This window comes from Lepidochelys kempii, chromosome 24 (assembly GCF_965140265.1).
Source record: "Lepidochelys kempii isolate rLepKem1 chromosome 24, rLepKem1.hap2, whole genome shotgun sequence".
NCBI classification, from domain to species: Eukaryota; Metazoa; Chordata; order Testudines; family Cheloniidae; genus Lepidochelys; species Lepidochelys kempii.
This window is the reverse complement of record NC_133279.1, coordinates 14,283,100-14,302,205: the sequence shown is the minus strand read 5'-3', so window position 1 is coordinate 14,302,205 and position 19,106 is coordinate 14,283,100. Positions and strand designations below refer to the sequence as shown.

At 52.2% G+C, this 19,106-nt stretch overlaps 2 protein-coding genes across 2 annotated transcripts in view; both read left to right on the top strand.

The window, feature by feature from the left end:
• The window catches only part of LOC140902939 (uncharacterized), a 53,466-nt gene extending 41,608 nt beyond the window's left edge, over positions 1-11,858 (top strand). The window contains exon 7 of the mRNA XM_073323521.1: positions 11,608-11,858. Within this exon, the coding sequence (XP_073179622.1) occupies positions 11,608-11,858 (251 nt within the window). The remainder of the gene's footprint in view (positions 1-11,607) is intronic.
• COX6B1 (cytochrome c oxidase subunit 6B1) lies at positions 11,194-18,881 on the top strand. Its single transcript, XM_073322837.1, has 4 exons — positions 11,194-11,301; positions 12,236-12,351; positions 17,553-17,653; positions 18,626-18,881. The coding sequence occupies exons 2-4, from the start codon at positions 12,246-12,248 to the stop codon at positions 18,677-18,679; spliced, it is 261 nt and encodes an 86-aa protein (XP_073178938.1). The 5' UTR covers positions 11,194-11,301; positions 12,236-12,245; the 3' UTR covers positions 18,680-18,881.
• The last annotated feature ends 225 nt before the right edge of the window (positions 18,882-19,106 follow it).

Genomic DNA, 19,106 nt, shown 5'->3' with positions numbered 1-19,106 from the left:
TGATTCTGGGACTCCATCATGGTCACCTCTGCTGATGAGCTCTGCATGGTCACCTCTGCTGATGGGCTCTGCATGGTCACCTGCAGCTTGCCATGCTGGCCAAACAGGAAATTGAAATTCAAAAGTTCGCAGGCCTTTTCCTGTCTACCTGGCCAATGCATCTGAGTTGAGAGTGCTGTCCAGAGCGGTCACAATGGAGCACTCTGGGATAGCTCACGGAGGCCAATACCGTCTAATTGTGTCCACAGTACCCCAAATTCGATCCGGCAAGGCCGATTTCAGCACTAATCCCCTTGTCGGGGATGGAGTAAGGAAATCAATTTTAAGAGCCCTTTAAGTCAAAAAAAAAAAAAAAAAAAGGGCTTCGTCGTGTGGACGGGTGCAGGGTTAAATCGATTTAACGCTGCTAAATTCGACCTCAACTCCTAGTGTAGACCAGAGCTAACTTCCTCATTTTTGTGTAGGTCCCCTTTCTGAAGTTAAATGCTACCACAGTGGGCTGCTGTGGTGTTTTCCCCGCCACAGGGAAGTTAAATTTAATTATATTATGGTTGCTATTACCAAGCAGTTCAGCTCTAGTCACCTCTTGGACCAGATCCTGTGCTCCACTTAGGACTAAATCAAGAATGGCCTCCCCCTTTGTGGGTTCCAGGACCAGCTGCTCCAAGAAGCCGTCATTTAAGGTGTTAAGAAATTTCAGCTCTGCATCCTGTCCTGAGGTGACATGTACCCAGTCAGTATGGGGATAATTGAAATCCCCCATTCTTATTAAGTTTTGTATTTGTATAGCCTCTCTGATCTCCTTGAGCATTTCACAGTCACTATCACCATCTTTCCCATAGAGCATCACTCCTCCACCAGCACGACCTGCTCTGTCATTTCTATATATCTCGTACCCTGGTATTACCGTGTCCTATTGATGATCATCATTCCACCAAGTTTCTGTGATGCCTGTTATATCTATATCCCCATTTAATAGGAGGCACCCTAATTCACCCATCTTAGTAGTTAGACTTCTGGCATTTGTATTTAAGCACTTATAAAATTTGTCCCTTTTTAGCTGTCTGCTATTACGTGATGTAATTGAATGAGACTCTTTCATTTGACTGTTTCTCATCAGATCCTACCTGTACATTATCATCTTCCATCCCATCCTCCTTACTAGGATATAGAGAATCCCTGTTAATAGTTCCTCTCCTAACGGAGGTCTCGGTCCAAACCCTGTGCTCCTCAGCACTTGTTGGCCTTCCCCCAGCTCTGAGGCTACGTCTACACTGCGCACCTTACAACAGCACGGCTGTGCCACTTTAACCCTGCTGTTGTAAGGTGCGCTGTGTGGCCGCTCTTTATCGCTGGGACACAGCTCTCCCAGCAACAAAATAAAACCACCTCCAACGAGGGGCAGTAGCTTCGTCACGCCAACACGGCTCCAGCCAACAAAGTGCTGTCCACACCGCCGCTTTTCATGGATAAAACTTTTGTCATTCGGGGCGGGGGGCGGGTTTCTCACCCCTGAGCGACAAAATTGTTAGCGACAAAAGTGCCAGCATAGGCAAAGCCTAAGTTTAAAAACTCCTCTGCAACCTATTTAATTTTACATGCCAGCAATCTGGTTCTGGTTTGGTCTGAGTGGAGTCCTTCCTTCCTGTATAGAACCCCAAACCAATCAAGAGTAGCTCTTTTTCAAACAGATCTGCTCTGGGAAATAGTTCAGGGCAGGTGTCTGGCCTGTGTGATGCAGGAGGTCAGACTAGAGGAGCACAGTGGTCCCTGCTGGCCCTGGAATCTATTAAAATAACATCCGGAGCAGAGCAGAGAGACATTCAGGTGTGAAATGCAGGGGTGGGGTGGGGTGGGGGGAGAGCTGGGTCCTAGCAGATCTCAGTTTGGCCAAAGCAGCTCCGCCCCACCCTCGCTGCACCTCTTCCCACCCTCTCCCCAGGCCCCCTGCCCGCCCTTCATTAGCTCCTCTCAGGCCCCTCCCCCAAGTCCCCCCCCCCCCTTGCTGCTGGCTCCTCTCCGTCCCACCCAGCACCTCCTGCCAGCCAGCAAACAGCTGATCAGGGGCAGGCCTGGGCCCCGCCAAACAGCTGTGGCTGGTGGGTGCTGAGCACCCCCTATTTTTTTCCATGGGTGCTTGAACCCTGGAGCACCCACGGAGTTGGTGCCTCTGATCTGGCCACATTGACCCCAACGGAGCTATGGCTGATTGTTCCCGGCCAATGGAAGCTGGGGAGGGGGGACAGTGCCTATGGGCAAGAGCAGTGCACAGAGCCGCTTGGCCGCGCCTCCACCTAAGATCCGGACTTGCTGGCCGGTTCTGGGGAGCGTGCAGCGCGGTACCAGGACAGGCAGGCAGCCTGCCTTAGCCCCCCCACTGCGCCACTGACCGGAAGCCACCGGAGGCAAGTCTGCACCCCAATCCCAAGCCTCAATCTGCAGTCCCCTCCTGTACTCCAAATCCCTCCCCCCAGCCTGGAGCCCCCTCCTGCACCCCAAACCTCTCATCCCCAGCCTCACCCCAGAGCCAGCACCCCCAGCCCAGAGCCCTCACCCCCTCCCACACCCCAACCCCCTGCCTCAACCCACAGCCCCCTCCCACATTCCGAATCCCTCAGCTCCACCCCCCAGCCCAGAGCCCCCTCCTGCACCCCAAACCTCTCATCCCCAGCCCCACCCCAGAGCTCGCACCCCCAGCCCAGAGCCTTTATCCCTGCTCCAGCCCGGAGCCCAGTCCCGCACCCTGAACCCCTAATTTCTGGCCCTACCCTGGAACCTGTACCCTCAGTTAGAACCCTCACCCCCTCCAGTACCCCAACCCCCTGCCCCAGCCCAGGGAAAGTGAGTGAGGGCAGGGGAGAGCGAGCCACTGAGGGAGGGGGAATGTAGTGGGTGGGGGAAGGGGCGGGGCCTCGGGGAAGGGGCGGAGCTAGGATGTTCAGCTTTTGCACCTGGAAAGTTGGCAGCTCTAGCTTTGAGCAGGGGGTTGGACTAGATGACCTGAGGTCTCTTCCAACCCTCATCTTCTATGATTCTATGACTCCGCTCCCCTCCCAGAGCCGGGGTTAGAACCCAGGAGTCCTGGCTCCCAGCCTCTACTGCTCTCACCTAGGGGTTCCCACCCTTTTTTCTGGTTTGGCACACCGAGAGCTCCAGGGGCTCGCCCCACTGCCCCAGGGGCTGCAGGAGCGAAGGGGAGGGGCAGAGGCCCTGACTCCCTGCTCATACAGGAGGGGAGGTGGGGGAGAGGGAGATTGAGCTCCGATTGGTTGTTCCATCCCTGGAGTGGGCGGGGCAGTGAGGCAGACAGCCAATCAGAAGGTGGCTTCCCCCCTTGTTCTCACTAAGTTCAGCTGCATGCATGGGGAGGGAAGCGCTGCTCCCACCCCGGCACTGCGGGTCTTCCTGGCTAGCACCGGCCCAGGCAGCAGCTCCAGCCTGTGCCCCGGAGGGGGGGCCAGGATCATGGCCGAGGGGGCCACGGTGGGATTTAACCCCCGCGCTGGGGAGAGACCAGCGACACCAGCTGCATGGCCCGGCCCGAGCTCGGTGTGGCTCCAGAGCGGGTCTCTCCCGGCAGGTCTCTGCCCTGCCCCGCCAAGTCAGTGCGGACGGAAAACACACAGGGGATGGGTGAGAGGCAGGGACTCCAGACCCCCGGCAGGGGGTGGTACTCACCCCACAGGACCCCCACACACAGACAGCAGGGGTAGGGGGTGGCCAGGGCCCAGGACCACTGTACTGCAGGGGGACAAATCTGGAAAAGACAAGGGGGGGAGACCCCGTTAGCAGAGACCGGGTCAAGCGTCTGCCAGCAGCTGGGATGGGGGGACTGAGCTGAGCTGGGTTCTGCAACTGCCCCCATTGCCAGTCACCTGCCTCAGCCGCATAGGCACCTGCCACCCTCTTTAAGAGTGTGTCAGTCCTGGGACACAGCTCAGCCCCGCCAGCGGGGCCTTAAATAGCGTGCCTGGCCAATCAGGGACGGCAGTAGGCTCCACCAATCGATCAAGACCTCAGTGGGAGGGATAGTGAATGGTGCTTGAACCCACAGGGCTCATAAGCTGCTGTTCCCTGCTGCTCCAGAGGTGGCAGTGTGGATACAGCAGCTGCCCAGGAATCAGCAGACCCGGGGCTCCATGCACCGGGTTCCTGGGTGGGACGGGCGCATGGGAGGGGGGCAAATGCAAGCCTCACCTGGCATATTCCCAGTGGCGTTACCAGTCCAGCTGTCAGGATAGAGTGCTCTAGAGTCAGTCTGAGTCAGCTTAAAGCAAGGTGGGGGGAGTTGTATCTCGTTCCCTTCAAGAGCAGCCTGCTTTGTCTCTCACTGGCCTGGGTTCTTGTGTGTCAGATGAAGTTCCCGGGGTCTAGGCAAAATGTTGTGGGACATTGCAGCCTCCCAGCAGGAGGATTTTCTATTTTGATCTAACGTCTCTGTGTGCGCACGCCGGGAACGTAACAGGCCATGGCAGGGGCCCGATTCTCACGGTGGGAGGAAGGTCTCCCAGCTCTTGGCCAAGGTCAAGGGCACCAGGCAGAGGGGCACGGCCGGATGGTAGAGCCGGGACAGCAGGGGTTGTCCTAGCTCCTCCCAGGGCTCAGTCACTGGGTGATGATGGAGCCCATGTGGTGCAAGATCTTGCTCACGGTGACTCCAGCTCTGCCCCAGACGATCCCCTAAGACTCAGCCCGAACCTCTCCTGGTCAGTGGACCCGGCTTATTCTGTACTGGGCAGACCAGCTGGTTTAGGTGGTGTCGGGGTGGCCAGGGAGGGTCGCAGGCCCAGTGACGAACTTCAGAGAGCTGGGAATGAGGAGCACCCTCCTGCAGGGCCTGTTACCAGCTTTGCCCGTTATTTTGGGGTATATTCATTTATTAGGGTTAATAATAGGGTTAGGAGGGCGGTGTTCTGTAATTCTATCCTTGTACCACTTGTGTCACGTGTGTTTTCAGATGGAGCGCTACTTCTCCATTCTGCAAGTCCCTCCCAATGGAGCTATCTTGCAGGTCCTAGGGTCCCCAGGGCTGGGTTTCTCCAGCCCCAGAACCGGATGGACACACACACACACACATATTAACAGCAAGTCTGAGTGGACCGGGTCAATCAGCACTTTCAGGCTGACCCCTTATATGTCCTGGACTCAGTAGTCTGGGTCAAGCAGCACTTCCAAGCTGCCACCCTCGTAAGTCACAGGTTCAGCATGTGCCTATCCCCCCTTTCACATCACAGTTATTCTGGCAGGAACCCCCTTGATGGGCAAACCCCACAGTATTTTGGGCACTACAGGGATCTTTAGCTTAGGTAAGAGAAGCGTTGCTGCAGAGTAAATGGGGAAACTAAAAACACAAAAGAGTACAATTCAGAGGGAGAGGGAGGGAAGCCGCCAGCGTAACCATAAAAGTTATTTCTTGAAAAATAGTGATAACTACACAAGAAGAGGCTAAACAAACACAATAGTTACATTATTAAAGATCACCAAAGTCATATATAGACAACTATACCTTTTCAAACAAGTCAGGGTTAGAAACTTATACCTAAGGTAGAAAAGAAAACAGAGAGCGGGAGAGAGAGAGAGAGCTGGGATCTCACCATTCTACGCAGTTTGAACTGGTCGGGGTTCCCAGGTGATGGTGGTAGCTCAGGGTCCTGAGTGCTGGAGACAGGCAGAGCCCGCAGCATGATCCGTCAGGAGAAGATGAAATCTCAGTGGAACGGATACGGAGTTTGGATCCAGGCATCAGAACACACTTGAGCGTGGGTCGGGGTTTCTTGTAGGGAAACAACAATGGTTCAAGGGAGAACACTAGATTTGTTTATGGGTAAACTGATGACTCAAGGGTTTTCTGTAGGCTTGACAATAGGGACTGATCACTCTTGGCTATGCCTTGTGCTCCTTTCAGGGAGCTCACAATGCAATTAGGCTGCTTCCATATTTTGGATATCAATCAAAGATTCATTACTAGAATTGGTCTGATAACGGCTGAGCTGGGTGTGTGCAGGCTTAGGTTCATTAACATCTGGAGCAGAGATCCCCCAGGATGAAGTGCTTCCCTGATTTTCTGGTCCCAGAGTTCCGTGCGGTTCTTGCCTTGGAATCTCTGGTCTCCATTCTGTAGGCTAATGGAGATGCTTCCCTGTCCCATCTTTGATGTAGATGAGGCTAGGGGAGTTGCCTAAATCCTATCACTCTTGTCAGGAGGGGTCTAGCTGTCTCCCACCACCCTTCACTGCTCTCTGCAGGTCTTTTCTCTGATCAGTTTTGGTTCAAGCAGGGGTGGGGGGTGTCCTTCATGGGTCAGACAGGCTGGATACAGTGCCCTGGTTCCCAAGAACACAGAGCTGACTGGTATCAGGCCTGCTTCAGAGAGCAAGAGAAACAATATGTGTGGGTAGGCAAGGCATAGGAAAGAAACCAGCCGGAACCTCTGTACTGTGCTTATAGCCCTGTTATTTGATTAAGCTCCAAAGGACCATCAACCTGCCCTGCTGCCTAGCCCAGGCTGGAGAACCTTCCCTGGGGATCCTGGCCTCCAGCCCTGATCTGATGGTCGAGCTAGAGCAGAGCTTTTACAGAGAGCTGCCCGACCGCCATGAAAGACTCCAAAGGGTGCAAAAATCCATTCCAGCCCTGGGGCAGTCATTCCAAGGGTCAATTCCCCGCCTGAGGAAAATCTGCCCTTTATTTCCAGTCTGGATTTGTCTGGCTTCATCTTCCAGCCATGGGCTCTCACTCCGCCTGTCTGCTGGATTAATGAGCCCTCTGTTCCCCAAAATCTCCTCCCTGGGAGCGGGACGGGGGTGGGGGGGCGGCTGATAGACCAGGATCGAGTCGCTCCCTAGGAGAAAGGAAATAGAACAATCTCCTTCGGTCTCCTGCTCTCAGGTGGCTTTGGCCCCATGGGGCTCTTCCATCCATTTATCTTCATAAATGATCTGGAGGATGGTGTGGATTGCACTCTCAGCAAATTTGCGGATGATACTAAACTGGGAGGAGTGGTAGATACGCTGGAGGGGAGGGATAGGATGCAGAAGGACCTAGACCAATTGGAAGATTGGGCCAAAAGGAATCTGATGAGGTTCAAGAAGGATAAGTGCAGGGTCCTGCACTTAGGACGGAAGAACCCAATGCACAGCTACAGACTAGGGACCGAATGGCTAGGCAGCAGTTCTGCAGAAAAGGACCTAGGGGTGACAGTGGACGAGAAGCTGGATATGAGTCAGCAGTGTGCCCTTGTTGCCAAGAAGGCCAATGGCATTTTGGGATGTATAAGTAGGGGCATAGCGAGCAGATCGAGGGACGTGATCGTCCCCCTCTATTCGACGTTGGTGAGGCCTCATCTGGAGTACTGTGTCCAGTTTTGGGCCCCACACTTCAAGAAGGATGTGGATAAATTGGAGAGAGTCCAGCGAAGGGCAACAAAAATGATTAGGGGACTGGAACACATGAGTTATGAGGAGAGGCTGAGGGAGCTGGGATTGTTTAGCCTGCAGAAGAGAAGAATGAGGGGGGATTTGATAGCTGCTTTCAACTACCTGAAAGGGGGTTCCAAAGAGGATGGCTCTAGACTGTTCTCAATGGTAGCAGATGACAGAACGAGGAGTAATGGTCTCAAGTTGCAGTGGGGGAGGTTTAGATTGGATATTAGGAAAAACTTTTTCACTAAGAGGGTGGTGAAACACTGGAATGCGTTACCTAGGGAGGTGGTAGAATCTCCTTCCTTAGAGGTTTTTAAGGTCAGGCTTGACAAAGCTCTGGCTGGGATGATTTAACTGGGAATTGGTCCTGCTTTGAGCAGGGGGTTGGACTAGATGACCTTCTGGGGTCCCTTCCAACCCTGATATTCTATGATTCTATGATTCTATGATCTCTGGTGGGGAGTAGCTGTGGCCACTGATGCTCATGTGGGGGGCAGAGCTGGGATCCCGGGCAAAGTTGCCCATTTCCAGGGATGCACAGATTTACAAGAAAACAAGGGAACCCCCCGCCCACTGGTAGGGTTGCCAACCCTCCAGGAATTAAAGAGTAATCTTTAATTAAAGATTACATCATGTAATGAAACCTGGCTCCAGGAAAACGTCCAGCCAAAACTGGCAACCTCAGCTGGCCAGGGAGGGCAACTGGGGCTGTAGCTGACTGCCAGGGCTGTGTGGGCCACTGGGCGCTGAACCAGGCTGGCAGGGAGGGGGAGCCCAAACCGGAAACAAAGTATCAACTTTCCAAACGGTTGCAGCCCTGCACCAATCAAAGACTGGGGCGGGGAGGGGCGGAAGGCAGCGGGCGGGGCTGCTGGGGGGAGATTGTCCAATAGGATCTTCACATGGCAGATTCAAACCCCCCCCGCCCCGCCCCCCAACAGGCTGCTGGGGTGTCCATGCGCCTAGGTGATCAGCTGGCTGCTGCTGGAAACATACCTTGCTATGCAAACCCCCCCACCCCGCAGAGTCCCTGATCCCAGGTGTGAGCGACAGCAGCTCCACCCCTCCGCGAGCAAAGTCAGTCACTTGGTAGCCACAATTTCACAGGCTCTTGCCAGCTTGGCTCAGGAGGCTGGGGGAGCCCAGCTGCTAGCAGAGAAAGAATCAACGGTCAGGAGCTACGGGAGTGGGATTTTTGATTTTTCTGCTGCCTCTGGACCCCTCTAATTTTCCTAGTCACGAGCTCCAAGTCTGTCTGAATCTATAGCAAGAGAAACCTTTAATTAAGGGGAGAGCGAACTCAGCACTGATGTGGGAATGCACCACAGCAATGCCAACCATTCGTAAAATGCACCCGCCCCATGGTATCCTTGGTTATAGTGCTTTGCCTCAGTTTCCCATCTTGTGCTGTACAAATGTCCATTGAACGAATGCCCCTCTAACGCACCACTCCCCTTTCCCTCCTCTGTACCCCACGCAGTTGGGGGTTCGAGGTCAGCGAGTCCCTGGCTGCATTCATTGGTTTGCCTCCCCCCGCCCCCTTCGGCCTTTGCTGCGATCCAAAGCCATTCTTCAGGGATTTCTGTGCTAGCAATTTCACTAGGCAACCTCGCTGCTCCTGCCGCCTCCGCATTGTCTTCCACCACAACACTGTCCCCATCCCAGCTCATCAGCCCCCTGGACCAGCTGGATCAGTGATTTCAGAGCTAACGGTTACTGAGAAGACACCAGACTGGTTAGTTCTGTCTTCAAACACTTGACAGGGAGGGTCAAACAGCATCTAGCACCCTTTAAACAGAGTCCAAACCACCAGTCAGGAATGTGCCAGGGCTGAAGCCGCTGAAATGCAGAAGAAGCTTGACGTTTGTTAAAAACTGAACGGCAGTTAAGTTTGGAAGGATTCGATTTGTGTCAGTAAACGTTGCTGAGCATCGATTTCATTGTGCACGCACACACCGACAGAAAACTATTTCCACTGAGAATAAGCGGACTATACAGAGAGGCAAAGGAAGAAAAACACAGCTTGAGAACGTATCAGATTTAAGGCTATTTACTTGGTATATTTTGACATGGGATATTGACACCTTGTGTTTCAATGGTTATAAAGCTTTAACTTGTTGGTCTCAATGTCTACAGTCATTGAATAATTATTGCCTGATCTCCGCCCACCATAATGTCCCACAACCATGAAAATTTAAATGGTTACACAGCTTTTACAAATGCTTATAAATAAACATCAATGTTTTCTGTTGAAATTATAAAAAGAAATAAAAATTGAATTCTGCCAAGCCCACAGAAGACAGCAAAACGTGTGTGTCCTGAAAGCAGCATGTCTACACTACAGTCAGCATAGTGGGTGAGTTACATCAGAGGGAGCTACATTGTAGTGTAGACGCTTACAGAGTTAGATCGACGTAATCTGCTTTATGTCGGCCTAACTCTCTCGTGTAGACCAGACCTCTGTTGACAGAGTGTCCATCTCTCCGGGAGGTGGATTAACTCCAGCGATGGGAGAACCCCTCCCATCACTGTAGTGAGTCTACCCTGAAGCGCTACAACGGCACCATGTTTTAAGTGTAGACGTACCCTGTAAGAACACCACCTCCCCAAGCGACAGCAGCTGGGTCAACAGAAGCATTCGTCCACTGGCCTAGCTGTGTCTATAGCAGGGGTTAGGTCATGATAACTATGACATTCAGGGGGGTGGATATATCACAGCCCCGTGGGCCGTAGCATCTGCCCAAATTTTAAGTGTAGACCAGGCCTCAGAGTTAAAATTGAACAGCCCCTCCCTAGGGGTCAGGGTGACCACCTTTGTTGGATAGAAATAAGGGGAAAGGACATGAAAATAAGGGAGGATCCTTTATTTTAAGGGACATTGAAGGAAACACCATTTCCATTTGCAGATGGGATATTTTTTCTCCAGTTTGCATTTCCACTGCTCTCACGCATACAATGCAATGCCAGAAGCTGGGAATGGATCACTTGGTGGTTACCCTGTTCTGTTCGTTCCCTCTGAAGCACCCGGCTTTGGCCACTGTCGGAAGACAGGAAGGATACCTGGCTACACGAACCTTTGGTCTGACCCAGGATGGCCGTTCTTATGTTCCTATGAGCTTCAATGTAATGTTAAAATGAACAAGGGATGTCGCTTAGAATAAGGGATGGGTGTCACCCTAAGAGCGGCGCCATCCCACTGACAACCCCCCTTTGCACAGCCCCCTTAGTGCCCCCTTGAGCCAGCTGCCCTGGGCCATCCCCGAGCCGGCCCACAGCTCACGCCTAAAGCGGGCCTGGTGCAGCCGCAAGGAGCTCGGGGCTGGTTGGGTCTGACCCCCGGCAGAGGCTCTGGGTGTTTGATGCGTGTTCAGGGGCCTGGCGACCGGCATGGTTCTTCTACTCAGCCACTTGGGGCAACGTTTCCGGTTGGGCTGGTGACTGCAGCACCCCCCGGGAGCCTCTCACTGCACGCGGGGTGGGATCAGCCGGTGGCTGAGCAGCGGGAGCGGAATCTACAGTGTCGTCTCCGCGCGCCCGACTATTATGAGTATTATGGTAACAGTGTCTCTTTTTTTTTTTCGTGCCCGTTTATTATGTGTATTGTGGTAAGTCTCTGCACTGTGTGCCCGCGTAGTATGGTAACAGCGGGAGGTCGCAGCGATGCTCCCCGCCGTCTTCCGGTGCCGCTCTAGCCCTGCCCTCTCGATGATTCTCGCGGAGACGCTCTGCCCCGCTCTCTGAGCCTGGGAGTCGCGCCCCCTCCATGATAAACCGTCACTTCCGGCGCCTCTCTAGCCCCGTCCGCCTCTGTGGTTCCGGTCTCAGGCCGTCGGTCTCAGGCTGAAAGTCACTTTCAGGAAGAGCCGCCGCCGCCGCCCGGGTGAGGCTGGGACCGGGACCGGGGCGGGGGATCCCCCCCTGTCCCTCCTTCCGCGCCGGCACCGCCAGTCCCTGGGGGACCCCCGCCCCGAGGACTCGAACCCGGGCCCCTCGCGCGGCCGCAGCCCCCGCCCTGAAGCCCGCGAACCTGGGACCAAAACACCCCCCCGCCCCGGGACTCGGCTCAGCCCTGGCCGGGATCCGCGGCCTTTCTCCGGCCTCCTCGCTGGGGCCGGCGCCGCTGGGGGGCACCCGCCGGAGGGCTGGGGGGGGGGTTCGCGCCGGGGTTTAACCCCCCCCCCCGCAGAAACCGGCGTGGGCGGAGCGGCCCGCGAGGGGGGTCTGGGTGCTCGGCGGCGGGTCCCTCCGCCACGATCCGAAGGGTTTCAGCCCCAGGGGGCGGATGGGGTGAGATCAGGGGCTGGCTCTTGCGTGGAAGATGGCGAGGGCGATGGGAAGCCCCCGAGCTCACCCCGGTTTCCGCTCAGGACTCTCCCTGCGGAGCCGTCAGTGGAGGAAGACCGCAAAGGTTTCCCTGCCTTGGAGCTGGCTCCCTGAGTCTGTTCTGGCTGCGCTCCCTGGATTGATTGATTGCAGGGGTGTTGCAAACCGGCCGCAGTGGTACCTCGAAGGGGGCTTCACTTGCTGCCTCCCATGGACAGGAATGTAGCTGCGAGTCTAAATACCATGGCGGGGGACCCAGATCCCGGAGCAAAGGGGTGTGAAGCCCGTGCTTGCTGGGGCGCCCCCACTGCGCAAAGCTCAGAGGCTTTGGGGGGGTTAAATTGTTAGCTCCTTGAGGTAGAGGTTGACTCTGTCTGTGTGTCTGGGGCAGGGACTCTCTCTCGCTCTGTGTCTGTCACAGTGGGGCCCTGTTTGGGATCTTTAGGCACTGCCGCAATACAAATGACATGATTTTTCCCCCCTCTCCCTAGAACAAAAAAAATGGCTGACAGCATCCAGGCCAAGCTGGACAACTACAAAACTGCCCCCTTCGACAGCAGGTTCCCGAATCAGAACCAGACTCGCAACTGCTGGCAGAACTACCTCGGTGAGATGGGCTGTTAGCAACCAAATGATCTGAACTCTGATGCAGCTTGTTCACTTTGGCTGGTGACACAGACCTAGTCAGTTTTGCTTCTTGTCTATTGTTTAAATAGTTAAAAATATCCAGGTAATGATGAAACCCATTTGGGTTCTGCTCCTGTAACTGACTCTAAATTTATGCACTGCTAAGGTAGCATCTAATGGCCTCCATCCACGGGGGGCCCCATTGTGCTGCATGCTTGGCACACGCGCCATGAAAAGGCAGTCCTTGTCTTGAAGAGTTTATAACCTGAAGCCCTGATCCTGCAAAGACTTAAGGACCTGCGTAACTTTGCACATGGTTAGAGCCCTGCGCGGATACAAAATATGTATCCGCATCCAATCTGCAAACATGGTCTGCAGATATAAAGTGGATATCCACAGATGTGCAGGGCTCTACACATGGTGCGTAGACCCTTTGAAGTCCCCTGAATGAGATGAATAGATTTAAAGGCCAGAAGGCCCATTAAATCATCTAGTCTGACCTCTGTATAACCCAGGCCAGAGAATTTGATCTGGCCACCCCTGTTCTGAGCCCAGTACCAATTTGCTTCACATTCCATTAAGTGCATGTCAACAGCCTCCAGATTTAGTTAATACAGAGTTTTAGGCAGCTGGTGCTGCCTCATGCCCTCCACAATGTGGGGAGGGGCTAAACTTAACCCTCTGAAAACCAGGAAATAGAAAACTCTGGTACATGCCATCCCAAACTTGAGGTACCAGTAAGACGATTGGTTTGTTAGATGTTGTACAGTGCACAGTACAGAAGTCCTACCCCGAAGATCAATCTAAAGGTGACGGGGGAAGTTTGTTTATTAATCTAATTTAACAGGCCCTCATTAGATCCTATGATGGACTTGTCTGAACTTCCAGTCCTAGGCAGTCCCCATCCTGAATTGCTGCTTCATAATGGCCAATTCAGTTGGCCCAAACAGGCTTCCATGAATCCACAATTACTTTGAACACCTCATTTTTCCCAGGCTCTTGAGTTACTCCGTGTCTCAGCCTGTTACTCCTGTGAGTAGCTCAACTGGACGCGTGTGAGTAAAGCTGCAGCAGCTTTCGTTCAAACATCATCTGTGAAAGATGGAAAATTGGAATTATGCTGCTGTATAAAGGACAGAGAGAACCTTCAATGATTCCTTCCCCCCCCCCCAAAAAAATCTGCTGATGATGTCTGTGTTTGTTTATCCATATCACCGATGTGTCTGGCTTCCAGCACTGCAAGGAGAGATCTAGCTCTGGGCTTTTTAGCTTTCATTTAATAAGGCCTAAACAATATTCGGCTTAAAAAATTTCTCCCCTTAAAGGCTTTGGTAGCATATTGTCTCTGGGTAACGAGAGAGAGGATGGCCAAGTGGTTAGGGCACTGCTAGCCTGGAACTGCAGAAACTTGGGATTAAATTCCCTGCTCTGCTCCACGTGTGATATTTAGCCTCGCTGTACCTCACTTTCCTCATCTGTCCAATGGGGTAATAGCACTGCCCTGCTTCATGGGAGTGTGGTGAGGATAAACCCATTAAAGCAGAGCCGGTTGGAAGCTGGTTTTCCATTCAGTGGGAAATTCTGAACATTTTGGTACCAAATCAGAACAAAAAGCTGAACTTTCAAAATTCTCCATGGAATGAAAATTCCCTCAGAACTTGGTTCAGAACCATCACGATGTTTTGTTTTGATTCTTCATATAATATAAATATCGTATAAAAAGTAACATAATGTACAAATTTAAATGATAAAGTCTCAAAAAAACATTTTGACCTTGATGAAAAGACTCGTTTTGACTCTTTTCCCCTTGAAAATTCTTGAAATCAACATGTTCCTGCAAAGTCTGCGATTCTGGTGAAACTGCATTTTCCAGTGGAAAACTGCTCTATGTATCTGAGCACCTCAAAATTTTTTTCCAATGGTAATGGGGGCCAGATTAGCACCGAGCCCTCAATCTAAGGTGCATTAGAGAGCAGTGGAGAAGCAAGCTGTGTCTTTGAGCATGTACAGAATAAGGGCTAGCAGCTGGCTGTCAATTTCCATTGACTTCCAGTGCTCAGCACCTGTCGCTATTAGGCCTTGAGGAGGCTACACCAATGCCATCAGCCATGGGTGTCTTTAATCCCTCAGTCTTTCATTTGGGGAACTCTCTCCTGGGAAGCAGTGACTCTGAAACAGATCTGGGGTCATGGTGTGTAATTGGCCCAATGTGAGCTAATGCGATCCTGGGATGCGTAAACAGGGGAGTCTTGAACAGGAGCAGGGAGGTTGATTTCCCTTTGAATCGGGACTGGTGCGACCGTGGCTGGAGTCCTGTGTCCACAGTTTAGGAAGGATGCTGATAAATTAGCAGGATTCAGAGAAGAGCCAGGAGAAAGATTAAAGGGTTAGAAAAGCTGCCTTATAGTGAGAAACTCCAGGAGCTCAATCTCTTTAGCTGCAGGGGAAGGTTAAGTGATGGCTTGATCCCAGTCTGTAAGTGCTTGTGTGGGAGTTGGAGGAGGTATACAGGGTATTCCCATGACACTAATTTAACCATAAATTCCTCTATTACATCCAAAGGCCAAATGGTATTAATTCAATTACTCTAAACACACCTAAATAATAAGCAGTTTACTACAGTAACAAAACCTTGATAAGCATTTGACCAAGATACTTACAAACGTGCTAAATCCTGCAGGTCTACACTTAAAACGCTGCATCGGCGCAGCATTTAGGTGAAGATGCTCCACCACCGATGACAGAGAGCTCTCCCGTGGTGTAGTTAATCCACCTCCTCGAGAGGCAGTAGCTGTGTCGATGGTCAATGGGAGAAGCTTTCCCTTTGACATAGCACTGTCTACACGTGGGGGCGTTAAGGTTGGTATAACTCAGTCGCTCAAGGGTGTGGATTTTTCACACCCCTGAGCTATGGAGTTATGCCAAGATAAGCCTGCAGTGTAGACCTGGCCCCATATTGCTTGCCTCCAACTTGGTCAGGCGGGTATTTGCAGAGAATCCTTTAATACCCTGTAATAAACCTATGATGTCGTTGCCAGTTATCAGACCTTAGCTATGGCTGGATGAAGCAGTTCATTAAATAGCCAATTATTTACTGCCCGTAGTACCCAATTAACCTTGTTTTATTTATTACTTCAGCTCAAACCTTAAGTAAGATAACGCCAATACCATGATGGGTCACTACATGTGTGTCACGACTCCTCTCATTCCTGATCTCATGTGCTTTGGGCTGGTTGCTCGTGCTAATATCCAAACTCAGTTTAAAACCACAGTTCACCCACATGTAACATGGGCCTATATTCCTGCAGTGGGGAACAAATATTTAATAATGGGCTCTTCGCTCTAGTAGATGAAGGTCTAACACCATCCAAACTTTCATTCCAAAAACTGCTCCCTCTCAGGCCACATTCTCCTGAAGACCTGAGGAGAATATGAATGCTCCAGCTGTAAGTGCGGCTCAATCTTCAGGAGAACAAGTTAGGGGACTGCCTGATCAGTCTGCAGAGATTCACTTATCCCTTGCCCGCTCCTCCCGCACTGAAAAACCACCGGAGGAAAAGAGGCCTACTGCTTCATAGAATCATGCAATAACAGAGTTGGAAGGGACCTCTGGAGGCCATCTAGTCCAACCCCCTGCCCAGAGCAGGACCAATCCCAACTAAATCATACCAGCCAGGGCTTTGTCAAGCCTGACCTTAAAAACTTCTAAGGAAGGGGATTCCACCACCTCCCTAGGTAACGCATTCCAGTGTTTCACCACCCTCCTAGTGAAAAAGTTTTTCCTAATATCCAACCTAAACCTTCCCCACTGCAACTTGAGACCATTACTCCTTGTCCTGTCATCTGCTATCACTGAGAATAGTCTAGATCCATCCTCTTTGGATCCACCTTTCAGGTAGTTAAAAGCAGCTATCAAATCCCCCCTCATTCTTCTCTTCCGTAGACTAAACAATCCCAGTTCCCTCAGCCTCTCCTCATAAGTCATGTGTTCCAGTCCCCTAATCATTTTTGTTGCCCTTTGCTGGACTCTCTCCAGTTTCTCCACATCCTTCTTGTAGTGTGGGGCCCAAAACTGGACATAGTACTCCAGTTGAGGCCTCACCAATGTCGAATAGAGGGGAATGATCACGTCCCTCAATCTGCTGGCATCATAAGCAATTTGCATCATAAGCAATTTGCAGCAATCCCCAGAGACCCATCAGCTGCCAGAGAAACACGGAGAATATGTAGGCCATAAAACCAAACTAAAAAGCAGGTACCTAATTAGTATGCAAAAATAGAAAATAAAAATGGAACAAGAGAGAAACCCACGGAGTGGAAAGCAAGACTATGCAGGGAAGGGGTGATCCCAGACTTCACCCATCCCGAGAGTGAGCCAGACACCGGGGGTGGGGGGTGAGAAGAGAGGCGGGGGGCTTCAGCAAGGACTCAATCCACAGGGATGGTGCTGGAGTTACACCACTTTGCAGTGCAGGATTCCTGCTCCCGCTGTGCCAAGGGCTAGAAATCCTCCCCCTCCCTGTCACTAGCCTCTCAAGGGGGACATGCAGGGGTAGTGTGTTGGACCCCCCCCTCCCTGACTAAACCCGGTTCTCCAACTGGCAGGCAGCTTTCCCCAAGTTCATTCCTGTGGTAAGTCCTGTTAAATCAGTGGCGTGATGGGGGGGAGGGATAGCTCAGTGGTTTGAGCATTGGCCTGCTAAACCCAGGGTTGTGAGTTCAATCCTTGAGGGGGCCATTTAGGGATCTGGGGCAAAAATTGGGGATTGGCCCTGCTTTGAGCAGGGGGTTGGACTAGATGACCTCCTGAGGTCCCTTCTAACCCTGATATTCTATGATCTATGGTTCATCCAGGGGTTGCAAGTTGCAGCTAGAGAAATTCAGACTGGAAATGAGGTGTTAATTTTTGACTGAGTAATAACCATTGGAACAGTTTCCCAAGGGTTGTGGTGGATTCTCCATCACCAGCAATTTTTAAATCAAGATTGGATGTTTTCCTAAAATATCTGCTCTGGGAAGGAATTCAGGGAAGTTTTATGGCCTGTTTTGTACAGGAGGTCAGATAGATGATCATAGGGGTCCCGTCTGGCCTTGGAATCTATGAAACTGCTGCCCCAGAAGCATCAGGATTGTCCTTTGGGGAGTTTTTCTAGCCTTGCAACTTCTCTCTCTCTCTTGTAGACTTCCATCGCTGCGAGAAAGCCATGGCAGCCAAGGGAGCCGACACCACATGCTGCCAGTGGTACCGCCGTGTGTACACGTCCCTCTGTCCCATCTCTTGGGTAGGTCACTGGGGCTGAAAAGTTATTGGCTAGAAAGCAGGGTTATCAGGCGTGTGGGGGAGGGCAGAGGACGCTTAGCGCCTTTCGGAATTGGGCCTGCATCTGCGTTAATTCTGTTTAGAGATGGCCGCAGGAGCTGATTGGTATAGCTAGGAAGCTGCAACATGAGGGTCTCTGTGATCTAGAGCCCCAGGAACTGTGTGGGCCCCTGTCCTCTTCAGTCACACCAGCCCTTCCACCTGAAAAATTGCCCAGGGACCCAGTTCCCATAATCCTTTTCAGGCCCAAAGGATTGTGGGATACAGGGAGTTCCCTTTGGAGAATCCCCAGCCTGTAGCCCCTTGGCTGGAGCACTAAGAAAAAGTGTTGCCTTGTTATCATTGCAGGCGATTAATCTACATGTCCTAGCTCTGGCACATCCCTGTCTGGTGAGTCTGATGGAAAATCAGATCCACAACGGAACAATTTTTCATGACAAGTGTCTGCTTCTTGCAGGAAAAATCGCAAATTGTCATCAAAGCCGAATGCTTGAAAACCAAAATATTTCCATTTGGTTCCTCTGCTGCAATGTCTCATGGGCATTGTAGTTTTTCTTCCTGGCCCCCTGCCTTCTATGAACTAGGTTTCCTGGCTGCATTACATTTCCCAGGATGCACTGTGGTCAGGGGTTGGCATGAATGAACTGCTTCCCCAAGAGGAGATCCTCGTGCATCATGGGAGTTGTAGTCCAACCAGGATGCTCCACCAATAGAGAATTGGGGGGGTGGCCCCTGAAGTACAATTTCCATGAGGCACTAATCAAAATTCTGGCTTTTCCGCCAACAAATGGTGCAGAAAAGTCCAGAAGCCATTGTCCAGCTAGCCTTAGTCCTGGCCATCCCCTCCCGCCCCCCCCTCCCGCCCCAAGCCGGAGCTCCTTTCTTCTGATTATGCCGGAATGGGTGATCAATGGAACCTGTTGGTCTCTTTCAGGTCAACGCCTGGGATGAGCGCCGGGCAGAAGGGACCTTTCCCGGCAAGATCTGATTGGCTGGTGTTGGTGCGTCGGCCACTTGTGCCCCCTCGCCCCGGGGTACAGTGGCTCTGCTCGGACCCTCGGTTCGATGTCTCTGGCCGATTCTTTGATTGTCTGTCTTCGGTCCCATCTGCTCGAGAGTTCGGTGTCCTGCAATGGGGCACAGTCTGGGCCTTGCAAACTCTGATGATAAAAGTAAAGGCATGAAACCTACATTATCTGTCTCTCTCTTTCGTTGGACCATAACGGGATATGCTAAGGAGCTATTCACTCCCAGCCCCCTGGCTCTAACCACTAGACCCCACTCCCCTCCCCCAGCTGGGGAGAGAACCCAGGAGTCTTGCCTGTGCAATTAGAGGGTGACACTGGCCCATCCTCTGTCACCCTTCTAAACCTGCGTTCTGCGCCGAGGAAGCAGCTCCGTTCTCTCTCCCGTCC

Coding starts and splice junctions, on each gene's coding strand:
- COX6B1 (XM_073322837.1), top strand. CDS start 12,246: ATGGCTGACAGCATCCAGGCCAAGCTGGACAACTACAAAACTGCCCCC. Junction 12,352..17,552: donor CTGCTGGCAGAACTACCTCG/GTGAGATGGGCT, acceptor TCTCTCTTGTAG/ACTTCCATCGCTGCGAGAAA. Junction 17,654..18,625: donor CCCTCTGTCCCATCTCTTGG/GTAGGTCACTGG, acceptor GGTCTCTTTCAG/GTCAACGCCTGGGATGAGCG.